General features: G+C 39.0%; 1 protein-coding gene across 1 annotated transcript in view; it reads left to right on the plus strand.

The window, feature by feature from the left end:
- Window positions 1-743: 743 nt before the first annotated feature.
- txlnba (taxilin beta a) overlaps window positions 744-18,590 on the plus strand; it is a 55,014-nt gene continuing 37,167 nt past the window's right edge. The window contains exon 1 of the mRNA XM_053337476.1: window positions 744-775. Within this exon, the coding sequence (XP_053193451.1) occupies window positions 744-775 (32 nt within the window). The remainder of the gene's footprint in view (window positions 776-18,590) is intronic.

Below are 18,590 nucleotides of genomic sequence, written 5' to 3' on the forward strand. Positions count from 1 at the left end.
CCAAATGATTACAGCCAGCTTGCTGAGCTATATCCTCCAGAATATTAAAGTTTTAACCTGCCTAGACCCAGTAGCTGTGGTGATGGACTTCAGGCTATATATAAAAAGTGCTATAAATATATTAAGCTCTCTGTCGATAATCTTATAAGCTTTGAGGTACTTTTTTTTCTTCAAATTTTGCAGCATAGATTCTTTCTCTGTGCTGTTATTTACTGTCCTCCGAAGCCTGATCCTTGTTTCTTGCCAGAAATCTTGTTAATTTTTATCCTTCATCATATTCAACCCATGACAGGTTGGTCATTACTGTTGATTTTAACTTTAAATTTTGATTCCTTTTACACTTGAAACCTTACTTGAGAAGCGATATAGACTTTACCATGGCATCGAGTCAACCCACTATCTTGGGAATACGCTTGTTCTCTGATCACTTAACACAGAAGAAATGATTGTTCACAAAAGGTCACTAGACACCGAAATCCAGCCTTAATTCTCTCTTCTTTATTTTTTTTACTTGGTTCACAAATAAAAAAGAGAGATAGTTCTCATTGTTTAGTTTTAGTTTAACTTTTAGTCAAAGTTTACATTTCTGACAGCAGCATCTGTGGAGCCAAGTTGTCAAAGAAAACAGAAAGTGCTTCATTTTTTCAGAAATTACAGACGCTAGTGAAACAGAGGCTAGACAGGAAGTGACTCTGGCTCTCTCCTCTGACACACACTAAAGTGACAGGTGAACATCCTCGATGATGGTGGACCTCGGTGGGTTTCTGGGTCACAGGTTGGAAGACAAGAGGAAACAAAATTAGCTGAAAGGAAAACATTATTGCCTGTCACTCTCTTGGCCTTCAGTGCTGATGCCCAATTAAAGTATTACAGCTCCTTCAGGCTGACAAAGAGACAGTTTTAACCGTTTCCATGGTCACACTATCTTAGTTACCAGCATTAAAAGTGCCCTTTGTGATCTGTCACCTCTGATGTCATAGACATTATCACACTTAACCAGCTCTCTCAGCCATCTGCACTATGTGCTTCTACTATTTTGTGTCTTCAGTGACTTCACATGCACGCACTTGTCATTGTATTTTGTTTTTATATTGTGTATTTAGCAACTCTGGTAAGTTTTATGACAGAGATACAGAAAATGAGGATTATGTCTCAGAGAAGTACTAAATCATTATAACTTAAATAGGGTATTCTGCTGCATCTCACCTGTTGTCATAGTTACAGTTATTTGTAAGTTGTGTATATATTTTCTACTTTACTTGAATAAGGAATCACTGAGGAATCATCACCCTATCACTCTCCATCTGCAAAATACCCAGATTCATTTTGCTCTGATGCTAACAAATCTTTTATCAAAACTTTTGTCTCTCCTCGTTCGTTTTCATTAGAGAATGATACAAAACAGAGACAGTAGATAGCAGCCTCTGAATCTGGTTAAACTGACCAGATTAGATCAGCTGTAGCAAATTAAAGGTAATTGTGTACAGTCTAAAATCAAAGTGAGTGAGTTCTGTGGTTAATGTGTCTCTGTTGTCTGTATCAACATAAAGATTGTTTATGAGTAAAGACACATCACTCTGTAAAATCATCACCATACCACCACCAATGTGATTTTGTATTTTCACATTGGGGAGTCTTTTCTTGAGATATGATTAGCTGATCACCTCATGTCACATATGAATATAGTTAATATTTGGATTCAGTAGCTGGTGGTGTACAACTATATCTGCATTTCATTTCATGCTTCTCAGCTCATTTTCAGGTTGTGAACATTAAAAAATGGATAAGAGATATTTGAGCTGTTGTTATTTTAGCCTTTAGTAACTTACAAATGTTGAAATGTAAACCTGGGGAAATGTAATAAGGGATTCATATTGGATAAAATGCTATTAAACCCCTATCGTAGACATATTTCCTCACAAATATGTTCCTTATCTTAAAGTATTAAGAGATCTCTGTGATATATTTGGTGACAAGGTGCTTAACTTTGATCATTATGTGTTTTCTCTTGTCCAGTCCCTCTTCCTGCACCTTTGTAACAAGCCAAAGCCCTTGGAAACTGTCATCTAGGCTTTTATTACATCCAAATTAGATCACTGCAGCCTTGTTTGACACATGGGTATTTGGATGTGACTGAGAGGAGGAATTTTGGCGCAAATGCCATCAATCAGGTTTATGAAGAAAACAAGCTTTGTAAATGAGTATGTTGGTATGTGAAACAGGGGTTTTTATCATTACTGTCCTCCGCAGATGAAGCTGTTTTCTTCACAGAGAGCTTTTGTAGTCATTGAACATCTCTGTCTGTTATTGTGGAAGCAGTGACCCTTAGCTAAATACCTTCACCTTCATTTCCAGTGCGTCCACACTCACCGCCTCAACTATAATAACCACAAAATGACAGATATAACAGCTGAAGGGCCTCAGAGTGGGTCAAATGAGGTCTCCATGTTGTCGACCAGAGATAAGACACAACATCTCCACCTCCACCGTTATAACGGATGTTCTGAAGCCTTAAACACAGTTCACCGTACCATCCTCCTCAAGTGCCTATACCAAAGCCTGTGCCCCCTCCTCTTTGCCCCCCTCCTCGGTGAGATCATCTGCCACCACGGTCCAAGCTTCCACTGCTGTCCATCCACTCACCTCCTCTCAATGTTCCATGTCACTGCCTGATATATATATAATACAAATCTGGATGTCATCTAATCTAGGCAAGCCTAAATAGCAACAAAACAGAGCTCCTAGATTAAGAAAGTCCTGTCCAGGTTATCCAGTAAGTCCAAACCCAACTGTGAGGGTTTGTATTCACACCAGGCAGGGAGTTCCGGTCCTCTGAAATGAGGCCAACGCTGAAGTAACTTAGATTTGCGTTCTATCAAAAGGCCACCAGGGGCGACCGTTTTGGTGTCAAAAGGACTTCCGTCTCAATACAAGTCAATGGAGAATTCACCAACTTCTCACTTGATTTCTAACCTCAGTAAACGTTTTCAAAATGTGTTTATGGTCTCAATCGCTAGTTTAAAGCCTTCTTCAATGCAGTATGATGTTCATTTGTGACTTTTTGGGCTCCCTAATTTTATATTTGATGATAAAGCAGGGTATGCATTAGGGCGTGGCTACGTCCTGATTGACAGGTTGATTGACCAATGTCCTCGAGATCCAGCCCTCCATAGCAACCTCCCCGCTCCGCCCATGGCCCTGCCTCATGCCCATATAAGTAGAATCCGTGTTTTTATTTTTCCCAGCATGCACCTGGAATTTTCAAGATGGCGCTGCCTAGATTCGAAACTATTGGCTTCCGAGTAGCAGTCCACAAACCAATGGGTGACGTCACGGATGTTACGTCCATTTCTTTTATACAGTCTATGATTCACACCAAGCCCTGGCAGCACATCACCCCCATCCTCATCCACCTTCATGCCCTTTCCCCACAGCACCTATCAGACCTCCCCCACCTCTATACTCAATCATCAAGGGTCTGCTTTCCACCTTTCACACTAGCCTGCAGACTTTTTGAAGACAGAGCCTTCAATGTGGCAGATCCCATAAGAGACACAATGCTGCTTTGGACACTTTTTTAAAAACTCCTGAAAACTTACCTGTTCATCCAGGCCTGTGGTCTCTATTGGATTCTGTCACCCCCGGCAATCATTATTATTAATATTTTCTGTTCTCGGTATCATTTGTTTTGTCTGCCTCATTATGTGTAAAGCGTCCTTGGGTCCCTTGAAATGTGCTATATAAATCAAAATTATTACTAGTATTATGATTTACGGCATAATAACTGCTGCTTATTAATGCAGTGCACATAATCATGTGCTGATATGATTCCCTTTTTTCAGCATCCATTTTCCAATGTGCTAATAGCGTTTGAAGCCTTCAATGTGCAGACAGGAGAAGTCAAGGATTGAACCACCAAAGCTGCAATTAATGAACAACTTGCTAGAAAATAGGCTCTACCTATTTTCAATGAGAAAAAAAGTTGAAATATTGCAGAAAAGTGGTTGGCGTGTCTGGGGTTTAGAAGTAGTTGTACTGTATGAATAAAAAGTATATGTGAAAAGAATAATGTATATGAAGCATCATCAGCATCATTACTCAAATTAATGCATGAAACAAGCAGAAATATGTAAATGTAAATGTACTTTATTTATACAGCCCTTTACAACAGTCCTTTCGGTGTACCAAAGTGCTTTACAGCAGGTAATAAATAAAGAGAGGAATAAGTAAAAACAATTAAAAACAATAAAATAACAGTGAAGGCAATAAAATACAACAAAATCGAATAAGATAAAATAAGATAAAAGTGTCATACTACTGAGTATTTCTACATAGTTTTCCATTGTTTGAATTTAGGCTGCCTTTCTTTTAATGACATCATCTCGTTGCGTCCTGTTTATCTCCTGATATTCACCGTCTAGAGTGGATGGAAAAAGGCATTAAGTACAGGCTGTGTTTTTAATCAATCACTTATAATAGGTCTATAATTCACATAAACAAAATTGTTCCTTTGGGATCCTTATGGACAGATGGCTCCCAAATGACAGCCCAGAGCTCAGGAATGGCCGGCTCGATGGGGTTCAAAAAATGTAGCTATAATCGATTTCAATGGGGACATTTTTGTCCCTAAGGATCCCAGAAGGAGTTTATTTTTTTTAAATAAGAAACTGCACAAAAAATAATAATGCTTCAAAATCAATGTTGTTAATGCTAATCATTGACATATACTATACTGTGATAATCCCCCCAAATTAATTCACTTTACATTAAATAATTAAATCTTTGTGGGGGTTTTTCATTAAAAAACTGGTGTTATATGTAAAGAAACTGGCATTTAAAGGGTTAAAATCCTGAAAATGAATATATATTTGATATTTCTTATCATCATTATATTATATAAGTAGAAAATTATATTAATTTATAATATTTTTTCATGGCAGTCCTTTTACACAGACATTTTTCCCCAAAGGAACTCTAAGGAACACTTTTTTAATGGAGGCACAAGGGTTAATGCTGTTACTGGCCCAGTGCCATAAGAGAGCCTTAGGGAGCTTTAATGCCTCGTTAATTCTTTGCACCCTTTGTTAAAGTTTTATGCATTTATAGAAAAACACAGTATAAGTTTAGACTACTTGCGTAGGTGTATGCTTATAATGTATAACCTTTCTGAGGCTCTTACATGGTTCAATATATTTATTTTCTTTCATTATTTTTAACAGACCCCTCAGTCTCTTCCTCTGGATGCCAGGCTTATACTGTTATAGTGTCGGATGTTGAACACGGTCAGAGTTCAAAAGCTTGAATTGAAGATATGTAAAAATGCAACCTGTAGGTCAACGTAACTTTAGATTACTACATACATGCTCATGATCAGTCTGTTTCATAGCATTGCTGTTAAGGTTGTTGCTCTCATATTCTCATATTTCAGATCTGATTTAGCTCCAATATGTACAGATGTGTTTGAGAAGTTTCCATTTGGAGTAAAATTAAGAAACAATAATAAGTCCTGCTACTATACTTCATTTATGTAGCTGGAAGAAGCTTCCTGAAGCTGACCAATCAGAACAGAGTGAGTTCTTAAAGAGACAGGAGCTAAAACGACCACTTTCAGACAGAGGCTGAACTGAGGAGCTACATAAGAGGCAAGTATAAGATTAAAAAGGAGTTTTAAACTGTAAATCATGCAAAGATATCCCAGTAGAGCCCCATAATATAAATATATGAATGTGCAGAATATGTCCCCTTTTAAAACTTTTACTAAATTTGGATGAGTGAGTCCACATCAGTAGATCTGTAACACACTGATCACAGCTAAATGCCAGCAGTCAATATTTGAATAATTATAAATAATAATAATAATAAATGTTGTTTTTGGGGGATGGGTTTATATTGATTTTGTATTTTCTATGCATCTGATCATATGTAAAGAATAAAGAAATCCTAATTGGTACCTACAGCTGTCTGATTAATAAAATGTCAATATTCCCCTCTGAAATGTGAGAAATTGACCTTTAAAGTAGCACAAAATGGAAGTACACAAAGTAAAGTACAAGTACATCACAATAATTCGAAAGCACCGTACTTGAGTAGATGTCTTCCTGCCTAGAGGAGTTATAAGTGTTGGGAAGTTTCCTCTAATCTGCGTCTCTCACACTTGCCTCACTTTCCATTAGCATCAGCGAGGGCACATTGTGACGCCTGCTGGGCGCTCGCAGCTCCAGCTGTTGCCCTGCAGCTGAAGATGATTCACCCAGGAGAAAACCTTTCATCCTCCCTCTGCTCATCTTCCAGAGAGGTCCATGTCAGGCAGAAGGACGTTTCAAACAGCTCAAGGGTACATTTAGAACAACAGTCATCTTATCATTATGAAATCCCTGCCAGCTATCGGTAAACCCTTTAATATCATTCCAGTAAATGTCAAGTCTCTTGGTAGCAAATACTTACTTTTGCCTCTTTTTTTCTTTATTAGAACTGATTTGAAGTCCTGTTTAATAAGTCAGTCAGAGCCACAGAGAACAGAGGTGATGCATTATCTTTTACCAAGCTGTTCAGTTTCAGCTTATTCATTTGTGGACAGATATCTGTTATGAGCTCCACCACCAAAACATGTTTTCACTAAACTCCTTGTAATGATTAATGATGCTTTTACTTTGTTGTCAGTCCCGCAGTCATGAGACGACTCCACACATCTGCATCACCCGCCCGCTGTTCATTTCCAGCTGCAGCTTTGTTTTCCCCATAGACTGTATAAAAGAATTGTTGTGACGTCACCCATTGGTTTGTGGACTGCTGCTCAGAAGTCAATAGTTTCGGATCTAGGCAGCACCATCTTGAAAATTTCAGGGGCATGCTGGGAAAAAAAAACAAGGATTCTACTTATATGGGCATGGGGCGGGGCCATGGGCGGAGCTTGGATGTTGCGATTGGTTGCGAGGGCTGGATCTCGAGGACATTGGTCAATCAACCTGTCAATCATGACGTAGCCACGCCCTAATGCATACCCTGCTTTATCGTCAAATATAAAATATGAAAAAATAAAATAAATGAACAAATGAACATCATACTGCATTGAAGAAGGCTTTAAACTAGCGATTGAGACCATAAACACATTTTGAAAACGTTTACTGAGGTTAGAAATCAAGTGAGAAGTTGGTGAATTCTCCATTGACTTGTATAGAGACGGTTGCCCCCTGGTGGCCTTTTGCTAGAATGCAGTTCTAAGTTACTTCCGCGTTGGCCTCATTTTAGAGGACCAGAACTCCCCGCCTGGTTTTCCCCGTGTCTCCTTGCATTCTCAGCTATCAAATAAAGGCAAAAATTATTGGGTTATTTCCGCATAAAGGCAGGGCCATCTTTGTTTTTAAGATTTGATTTGTACTTCTAATATTACAAAATGAGAGGCTACAACACAACATATTCAGCAGCCTCTCATAATTTCTGCCTGACTTCCTGACCTCACCTCTTTAGAAGCAATGTACGTAGGAAACACTCTCCCATAGCCTTTTTTTTTCGCCAAGCAAAGTAGTAACAGCTGGAAGTCTCTCATTTTAATGTGAGCTTAACTTTATGAATTTGGCTTTGCTATATTTGGTATTAGAGGAGATAAAAAGTCAATTCAATTTTCTCTCTCCTCGCCTGATGCTCTCTGTTTTTGATTGATGTATTTCCTTCAAATAAAAACACTCATACAGCCTTGGAAGAAGTTTACCTTAAACACAATAAAGCTGACAATTTTCTATATTGATTTTTATTGTCAACAAGTTTCATGTGTAGAGCAAAGCTAACAATTAATTTATCTACTAACAAGTATTTTCTGTGTATCCAAAGCCTGATGTGTCTTATTCCCTTAAAATATAAAAACATGGTCACAGTTTGGAAATGACTCCAAATACCAATAACTATCACATTTTTAGTCTCCAGAGAGTAGTTCTGTGTAACGTAGATTCCACTGAGCATGTGCGGGAACCTGGTGTGGTTTACAGCTTTACTAGCTTGTTGTGACTTCCTGAACACAGAACTACTATCTGGAGACTGAAATAGTTTTTTTGACAGTATGAAAAATATAGAAAATGACCAGCCACATCTTTTAACTTTTGAATAAATGTATTTTAGCACTGAATAAAACTAATAGCATAATTTTTCAGGTTCACCACATCAGACCCAACAAAAACCTCTGTTCTCCCTCTCTAATATATACAATGTGAACATATAAATATACACACTATGTGAGGTGGCTCTCTGCTGAGAGACTGACAGCAGGTTGATAAGCTGTAACAACAAAGTCGGCAAGTGGCAAACACACACATATACACACACAGAAACACACACATGCACACACATGCACAGTTTGATGAGTTGTAATGAGAGGTGGTGCAGCGACGGAGTGTCTACACACGCTCAAGTGCACACACTGTTCGAGACTTAATGATAGATCAATCAACTGAGCTGTCTCTATTTTTTCCTCTCATTCAATTTGCATGTTCCTCGTTCTGTCTTCATTAGGACTCTTGTTGACTGAAGTCTCAGCAGCTACTGGACATCACGGGGTCTAATAAAAAGTTCATAACAAGTTTTTATGATCTAATATAGACTTTGCATGACAGGCAGTGGAAAAATAAGACATTGTAGACATTGTAAAAATGTATAGAGACTCAGACAGACACAATTTGATTCTCTCTAAAGGTCCATTATAACTCTCAACTCTTATGTCTGTTTTAACCTTGTGGTTATGATGAGGGGCAAACTAGTAATTACCATTACCCTTAAATGTGAAGGATTTTCAAGTTATTCATTGCCATTTTTAAAAATTATCACACGTCATCCTTTAGTAAAATATAAAGTTTTTAAATATATCTCAATGTTAAAGGAGTTATGATATTATGAAATGTGCACAGTCAACTTTTTGTCATGTTTAACCAATAAGAAATAAAGATGAAAATCTAATTATTGTGTATGATAACTGCTGACAGATATGGGATTGAATCCTCTGTTGCACAGCAGGGATGTATTATGTACATCCAGCTATTTCCGGATTGGAAATGAGTGGGCAACTGAACTGCGTCACAACGTCTAACACCTGAATTCAGTCTTATTAGCACCTACAGATGTACAGGCTGAAGTGTATTTCTGAGTGTTATTCTACAGAGAGTTTTTTTTTTCAATTAGATAGTAATAAGCCATTTCCTGTGATTTGATTGTTGTTATCAAGCCATCATCACACTGTATATTGGTTAGTAGGGCTGTTATCAACCATTAAAACCATTGATCTATTCTAGGTGGAGCTCATGAGACTCAGCAGACCCTCGCCCACCAAAAAAAAAAGACTAGAGAAAGATGCATTCGACTAAAATCACAAACTTTTCCTTTTGATGGAGTTGAGTTGACTCCAGGAACATACTTAATTTTTTTCAGAAAGAAAGAAGAAGAAATGCTGAACGAGAGATTGCATTGACTTTGCATCACAACTTTGGCTGCCTATTAGCTGAATTGTGCTAAATAGATATAAGTAGGTTAGTTAGTTATTAACAAGGAGACCTGCATGACGCTTTTAATTAGCTTGGCTCGGTACTTTTGTCTGTTCTTTGGTGCTATAAGTAAAATATCTTGACACATGCTGGTCTGATTGATCTCTGTGGATGTTCATAGTACATATCTTTTGCATCACTGGATCCATGTTCCAGTTTCGGTCCAGGGGGCAGACACCCTCCCTATGTTTTCAGAGTAGGCATAAAACTTTCCTTTTTGATGAAGCATATAGTTAGGGCCGACCATGCTTGTCTTGGACCAGCTCCTAGTTTATGCTGATAGGCTTAAAATGCTGGAGGACTTCACATAATGCATTGAGCTCTTCTCTCTTCTTCTCTCTCTCTCTATCCATCTATAACCACTTACATTCACGTACATTTAATGCATTCACTGACTTAAAGTTCTTCCCCGGAGTTCTCTGTGCTCTCTCGTCTCATAGGTTTTTGTCACTGTGCCCCTCTTCTCCTTCTTTCCCTCTTCTCCTTCTCTCCTTTTCCCTTTCCCTTTCTCTCTCCCTCAACCCCAACCAGTCAAGGCAGATGGCCGCCAACCTACAGCCTGGTTCTACCTGAGGTTTCTTCCCATTAAAGGGGAGTCTTTCCTTGCCACTGTGTCGCCAAGTGTTTGCTCAGAGGGGAATGTTGCGTCCATCCTGAGTGCCTTGCAATGACTTTTGTTATGGGGGGGACAGAGCCCTCTCCGCTGCCGCCCCCATCCTCTGGAATTCACTCCCCAAACCCATCAGAGACTGTACAGACCCCCATACCTTCAAATCACTCTTAAAACACACCTTTTTAAACTGGCTTTTAACCTGTTAACTGTTTTTTATCCTCTTTCCATTTTATGTCTTTTTAACCTTCTACATTGTTTGTTCTTTTCATTTTGTGTCTTTTTCACTTTGTTCCATATTTTTTGTGTTCTCTGCAAGCGTCTTTGAGCACTTTTTGGTCATTGGTCATTTGGTCATTAGGCCCATAGAGTGACTGGTAACACTGACTGGCTGAGCTGGCAACTTCTAGTTTAACCCTCCAGCTAACTTAAATGAGGATCCACTGATTTACAGGTTTTTATTTCACAGTGTAAGTCTATGGAAAAAAGTCTTCTCAGGCCCAAAAGCATCACTGTTATGTTATTATACAGTTTGGCCACTATGTCAAATTGGCTTCAAAGCCTGGTGCTGTTCCTGGGGGTTTTGGCTGAGCAGATATAAAGAAGTATTGAAGAAATATTGTAACCATTGCACACTTCCTTTGCCAAGAGTGAAATACAAGCTCCCATTAGTTACAACAAAGCCTGTGTGAGCTCCACAGTTTGCATCCTTATACTCTCTATGCATACAATCTTTAGCTCTGAAGGCAAGTAAAACATATATACTTTTTAGAGAGTTTGTCTTCCCTGAACAAGCTAATTTGTTTAAGCCTGTGGTGGTCTGAAGACTGACCGTGTCTCCCTCGCGGCGGTGGTGGATAATGGGAGCTGCAATGTCATATTTGTAAAAAGAGCAAATCCAGATTCCATGGGAAGAGGGAACAGTCACACCTGATAGGCAACGTATTGAGCAACATAATGAAAAATCGATTTTCTTGCACTTGAACCTGTCATTTTACAACAAGACGGGTTCTCATGGTCAGAAAATCTAATTTAATAATTTAGTGCTAGATTATTTAATTTTTTTTTTTGCTAACCCACTGTGTGATGGAAAAACTACAAGCTTTAATTTTTAAAATCCATGTTAATATTTAAAAAGGGGAGCTTTCAGTTTCCAACATGTCAAAGCTATTTGTAATAGTTGCATTTTGAAACTCTTTGTGATTATTCATATTCAAGAATTAATTTACTGTTATATGCTTATTGAAGAATTTATGTATTTTTTAATCTTCATACAGCCTCTGTGTTTTGCATGGTACATTATGGATAAAAGCAAAGTTTGTACAAATGAAAAACACACTAATGGAAGTCTACTTATGAATTTAAAAAGGTTTGTAATGACCTGGTGTTTAATAGGAAGTCTTGCATAAGTTCCTTGGCCTGTTTGACAGTGTTGTTAAATTTTATATATGAAAACAAGATACAGCGGCAGTGAGTACTTATGCGGCTGCACCCATACATTTTCTAGGGAGTTGTGTTTTAGGGCTAACAAATAAAATGTTCACATCATTATTTTGATGATCTGTCGCCAGGAGGGGTTTTTTTGTGTGTATGTATAATATGCAGAACAAAAAACAACAGACTACAGAGCTGAAAGGAGAGCTAATTACACAGAAAGATGTATCTACATTTTAGATGCAGCACACTTGAATGGGGGCATGAATGTTTGAACCAGATTTGATGGCACTTATTCAGAAGCTTTTCAGATATTTTAATCAGGATGAAAGTGGTGGGTCAAACAACATTGCAATCTTTAGATGACATCTGCTATTTGATGCTCTTAAAATTTGTGTCCCAGTTCAAGTTATTAGTATGTTTTTTTTAAGGTAATCTTCTGTCAAGACTATATGGACTTTTCAGATTTGAGTGCAATTGTTTTAGTCACCTAGTGGCCAAAAAAGGAAATGAATGCAGACCAAACATTTACTCCGTTTTATAAGTCTTCATCCAATCATGCATCAATTTTGAAAATGACTACTTGTAATTCTTTTTACGTCCTGGATGAAAAGAGAGCAGGCTTTTAAATTTACTAAATAAACTATAAATCATGTTACTGTACAAGGACCAAATCTGTTCAGATGTCCCTCTCTATATGTGGGTGGAATACAGCTTGATGTTGAGAGATGAGCATGAGAGAGCAGCTCATCCATCTAACCACCAAATACATGTTTCTGCAACATTTATAATATCCTGACTCAGAATAAATCAGCTCAGCATCATGGCAGAAGAGCGAATAAAATCCATTTTCATAATTTGAATAAAAAGTGATTTCACTTCAAAACACTTAAAGGGGCAAACTCACCGTGACTGCTGTCAAATAGCTAACAGGTTGAATACGCCTCGAGGCTATTATTGCTCCAAGAACAAGACAAGACCACCGAGAGATGGAAAGAAAGAACATTAAACACACCACCTCCTAATTTCTGTTTCTGCCTCCTCCATCGCTATCCCTTCCCCACCACACAAATTAAAAGCCCCGGGTCGTGGTTTGATCCATCATCACCGTAGATTAACTAAGTCTAACATTAACTGATGTTGTCTCCGCAGGCAGACAACAACATGGCGCTGCTGTCTTTTATCTCAGACTGACAGACGCAGCAGGGAAAGTGAAAACCAAGCTAAATAAAGCGCAGCACTTTAATTATGCTACTTAATGTATGCACAGGGAAAATTAGTGGAGAAATTGATGCTGAGAATGAACACTAAGGCACTTCAGAGGTTACATAAGTAATGATTATTAATGGATTTATTTGAGTGTTATTCCCCCCTGAAGAATTAATTGTCTGTTTAAAATTAGTACAGTTGGTTGTATAATTCCCCTCTGACCTATATAGTTAATGTGGGAGGCTCAGTTAGGCTAACATGCAACAACAGGCTTTAAAGTAGTTGACAACTGTTAGGGCTTTTTCAAATCTACGTGACTATGTATTAACAACGAGAACAAAATGTGAACACAAACAGTAAAAAAAAAAGTAGCTTTTAAAAAAGTGTAAAATGTGAACTATGTTGATTTATACATTACAACTGATCAAAATGATGACTTCCACCATTCATTCAGCATTTTCAGACATTTAAAATGATCCTCAACAGATTTACAGCAACTATCCTCGCAAAAAAAAATTGAGGGAGCTTGATTGTACAGTATAGATATTTGCATGAGTGACAAGAAGTTCGGTTAATCAAGAGTTTCCTATAGTGAGCTCTGATAAATCTGATAAATACTGTTCGTATTATGATTCATAATTAGTCACTACACCAATTCACATTCATACATTCCCCATCAGTCATTAATAAATGTTTGATTAATTTCACTATTTTATGGTCCAAGCTGAACCTTAAGCAACACATTTGTAAGAAGAAAGGAAGGGAGGGAGGAAGAAAGAAGGAAAAGAGGGAGGGAGGAAGGAAGGGAGGGAGGAAGAAGTAAGGAGATGAGGGAAGAAGGAAGGAAGGAGGGAAGGAAAGGAAAGGAGGGAGGAAGGAAGGGATGAAGGTAGGGGAGGAAAGAAAGAGAGAAGGAAGGAGGGGGAAGGAGGGAGGAAGGAAGGAAAGGAGGGAGGACGGAAGGAAGGAAGGAAAGGAGGGAGGAAGGAAAGGAAGGAGGGGGAAGGAGGGAGGAAGGAATGGAGGAAAGGAAGGTAGGAGGGAGGGAGGGAGGAAAGAAGGAAGGAAGGAAAGAAGGAGGGAGGGAGGAAAAAGGAAAGAAGGAGGGAGGGAGGAAAAAGGAAAGAAGGAGGGAGGGAGGAAGGAAGGAAAGAAGGAAGGAAGGCAGAAGGAGGGAAGGAAGGAAGGAAGACGGAAGGAGGGAAGGAAGGGAGGAAGGAAGGTAGGACGGAGGGAGGAAAGAAGGAAGGAAGGAAAGAAAGAAGGAAGGAAGGTAGGAAGGATTTGTAAGAAGAATTTAACTTTTAAAGGAAGAAAATAAAATACAATCTCACTTAAAGTACTCATACATCTATATCCTGTATTTATATCTCCACTCTTATCTTATCTTTTTGATTTCCATTAAATATGTTTTTATACATTATGTCAGCACTTTGAATTGCTTTTGTGTGTGAAGGTACAGAACAGTCATACACTTACGTCAAAGAAAGACCATTAATAGCATATAATGGTTATACATTTAGATTGGAAGAAGCTCCGCTGTTTAAAGCAGCTCTCAAAGAATCCGAGCAGTGAAAATGATTCTGCTGAGAGAGCTGATCCCTCTAATAAATATTAAATCTCAGTTAAAATCAACAATGTGAGCTAGCACCTGAGGAGGAGGTTGGGGTGCTAATCTGCAGACTGAACTGTGACAGTGTGAGGTTAAATGTCTGCCGTGGACACCTGCATGAAAGGGATTGGCTGTTATCATCCACACAGCTGCTGATGAGTCAGTGATTGGGAAGCATTTTGAAAACAGCAGAAGCCAATCAGCCACAACAAGCATGATTTAAAGTAACGCTAAGGTCCATTATGACAAGCTTTATATTCAAATTGGTGTTGTAAAAATCTCAAAATTGCATTATTTAATGATTTTAAATAGTTTTGAGGAGTAAAATTCACTTCTTTTGCATAAGGCAGGGCAATGTGCTTTACATAAAACAGATTTGAGAAACATTAAAACATACAATTAACCCCCATCCCCCCACCCCCCACACTAATTAATCATAAAAATAAAGTACAGAAAAATAGAAAGGACATAGAGAAAAGACATTCTAGTCTCTTCAGATTTAATATGCGACTTTGAAATCCATGATAACTTGAGTTCTCCTTGTTATTCATGTTGTCATTGCAGTAACACAGCCCACATTACTGAATACCATTAATGAAATGAAAAGAAAGTGAATTGAAATAAATGAAGTGGCAATCTGGATATATTGCTTTTGTTCCTTCCTCCCTTTCTCTTTTCCTTTCTCCCTCCTTCCATCTTTCCTTTTCTCCCTTCCTTCCTCCCTCCCTCCTTTCTTTCCTTCCTTCCTTCCTTCCTTCTTCCTCCCTCCCTCCTTTCCTTCCTTCTTCCTTACGCCTTTCCTTCTTCCTCCCTCCTTCCTTTCCTTCCTTCCTTCCTCCCTCCCTCCTTTCCTTCCTTCTTCCTCCCTTCCGTCCTTGACTCAAAGACAACAGGATGGTTAAGTGTTATTATTTAGCTTTAATATAATATCTTGGAAATCATACCGGACTTTCATTCTTTTATTTTTTCTCTTTGCTTGATTGATTTGTGTTTTTAACCATACGATGGCACCATAATGTGTAACAGGTTACTATGCAGGTGACACAGATGGTGGCCTGATTACTGAATGATGTGATTATCTTACAGGATGATTGTTCTTGTAAACAGTCTCCACATCTCATAACGACTTCTAGACAATACACAAACAGCTCGTACCTGCGTCACTGCACACACTCATCAACCCTGATTGGACCCATACTGTGATTCAGGTTTCTGATGAAATGCAGTGAGTTTGTGTTGATGAAAAGCATAAAGAATAAACACTGAGCAAGTATAAATAGACTGAGAGGACAGCTTTATGTGCACAGGTGTTAACTTTTTTAAATAATGACTTCTTGTTTCCAGTTATTCCATGAAAACACACTGACGTCATTATCAGAAACCAGCACAATGGTCATTATGGTCACAAGAATATAACATTGCATGGCCTACTTCTGTCAAACCCTTTAAAGGATAATTACCGTTTTTTTACAACCTGGACCTTATTTCTAGCATAAAATAAAATTAAAATTAGCTCTAGTCTGCGTATATCCGTATAATGCGAGTACACGGGGCACTGAAGCGCAGCCTCTATATAACGCATTATCTGCCGCGAAACTAGTTCATTTCACCAATATTTAGTTATGACACGTTAGTGCTATTCCCCTCCGAGCCCGTGGTGGCATGTTATCAACATCCGGGGTAATTTCGTCCGAATGACTCCAAGGAAGGAAGGACAGAAGGAAGAAAGGAAGGAAGGACAGAAGGAAGAAAGGAAGGAAGGGCAGAAGGACAGATTGAAGGAAGGACAGAAGGAAGAAAGGAAGGAAGGACAGATGGACGGAAGGACAGAAGGAAGAAAGGACAGAAGGAAGGAAGGACAGAAGGAAGGAAGGAAGGAAGAAAGGAAAAAAGCACTGGATGGCAAGCGGGCCGGATCGCACCCCTCGGCGGGCCATATCTTGCCCGTGGGACGCCCCTGCTCTACACCATTTTCTACTAAAAAGACTTAACTGTGGAAGATATCCAGTTTGAACAGGAGGACTGATGACATCAAGAAACCTGTCTTTTCAATGCTCATTTGACTTTTGGAAAACTTGGTCCTGTTTATGCACAGCAGCACAGAAATGTATAATGTCATTTAGCATCAGGCTGGTGTTGGTTGCACCAGATTTAATCAAGGTAATAACAGCAGATCTGTTCTGCGTATATGGATTTCAACAGTGTGCACAAATTAAATTAGAGACAGCAGATGTAACATGTATAATACCTGTTCTAAGGGAAGTTAATCATGTAAAAGTGGAAAGCCTTCATACGAGCTGTAGCAGATGAGAGATGATGGTACAAATCGGACATTAATCTTCATTCTGCTTTTCTGCCATCACTGCCATAATTAGAATAAGATGGTATGTTTTCAATGCAATTAGATTAATGTGCTACTAGAAGAATGTGTAATGAAAGTGGAGCAGGCAGGGGAAACATAAGATCTCCACTAATTAAAGTGGCGACTGGGGCTCAGGAGGTAGAGCGGGTCGTCCACTAATTGGAAGATCAGCGGTTCGATCCCCAGTTCCTTCAGTCTGCATGTCAAAGTGTCCATGGGCAAGATACTCATCCCCAAAATTGCTCCCGAAAGGCTGTGCCATCAGTGTGTGAGTGTGTGTGTGGCTGATTAGATCCTCCTGATGAGTAGGTTGGCACCTTGCATGGTAGTCTCTGCCATCAGTGTCAATGTGTGTGTGTGTGTGTGTGTGTGTGTGTGTGTGAATGGATGATTGAGGCTTGTAGAATAACACTGCTGGGTTGCCAGATTCCTGAACAGTAACAGGAAAGTAAAACATCGCACTGAACCTCACAAATATGCTCGTTTGCTGGTGTGAAATTCCATGTTCATCCACCCTCGTGAACATACAGGGTTTGACCTTATTTATTCACATTAGGAGGCCGGAGTTCACATCCTGTCAGGTCCTGTTTTAGCCTGATAAACTTTAGGGGGCTGGTAGAAAATAATAAGAGAGGCAGTGCTTTTCGAAGTCCGTGCCATCTGGATTTCTAAACTGTGTGACAAATGGGAGAACATTATGATGGTTAAATGACTATAGAACATGAAATTGGGGTTCAATACCTGTATGATACTAATGAATGCCTGCATTGCTTTCTGACATAAACACTGTAGAGTGTTTATATCTTCACATTTGAAAGCATGGGCATCATAGTTAAATGTGGCGGCGCCCCCTTCTGCCCCAGTGTACAACTTTTTCAAGAGACAACAGACCTCTTCCAGCGTTTGCACCCAAAAAAGCCATCGTATCTCATATTGCACGTCATCAACCAGAATATAAACATTTCCTGTTTTTATTACATTGTAGGGCTTTTAACATGCAATGGTCTATCTTTCACACAATCATCTTTCTTTCTTCCAAGAGTCAGGGTGACTTCCTGTTTCCTAGCGCTGCACCCAAAACGATGAACTTACCTAAAATGACCTACAATACCATATAATCACTCCTTTTGGGGTTCCCATATCCCCTCAATCAACCAACCACTGCATGTGAGGGCGAAAACCCATCAAGTCATCGTCAATTAACTGTTAGCATCATTCCACTTATCAAATTTACTGGGAAATTCCTTCATGACTCTCTCAAAATCAGACTGAGGTTGGGAAATAAGAAGCCCGAGCCACTGGCCTTCGTTACATCAAAAATGTGAGAGGACATTTTGTATTCAGCACCAGCAAAACATTTAGAAATACTTGAGAAAGTGCATCCAAACCTTTGACTGGTATACTGTGTATGGAACAAAACCCCTCAAGCAGTGACATGTTTGGCTCGGCTGTACAGATTTTTAGAGTGGGAGAGCTTCTTGTAATATATATAAAACTGCTATCTGCTATCTTTTCTGTATTTTGTAAAAATTCTGCTGACATTGCAGATGCACTGAACTTTGTTTATGGTCCATATAATTCAAGTGTGTTAACATCCAACTTGAGTTGTTTCAGGTTTGGACAGTGACGGCTCATCAGTTTTATTGCTGTTACACCTGATTTCGTTCTATATGCTCATGATGGGAAAACACCAGGAAAGGTTTCAGCATCTTATGATCCTCAAGAAGGTTTTTAGTGCTTCTTAATTAACCCTCCTGTTGTCCTCGAGTCAAAGAAGGAAGGGAGGAAGAAGGAAGGAAAGGAGGGAGGGAAGGAGGAAGGAAGGGTGGAAGAAGGAAG

This window comes from Scomber japonicus, chromosome 17, assembly GCF_027409825.1.
Source record: "Scomber japonicus isolate fScoJap1 chromosome 17, fScoJap1.pri, whole genome shotgun sequence".
NCBI classification, from domain to species: domain Eukaryota; kingdom Metazoa; phylum Chordata; class Actinopteri; order Scombriformes; family Scombridae; genus Scomber; species Scomber japonicus.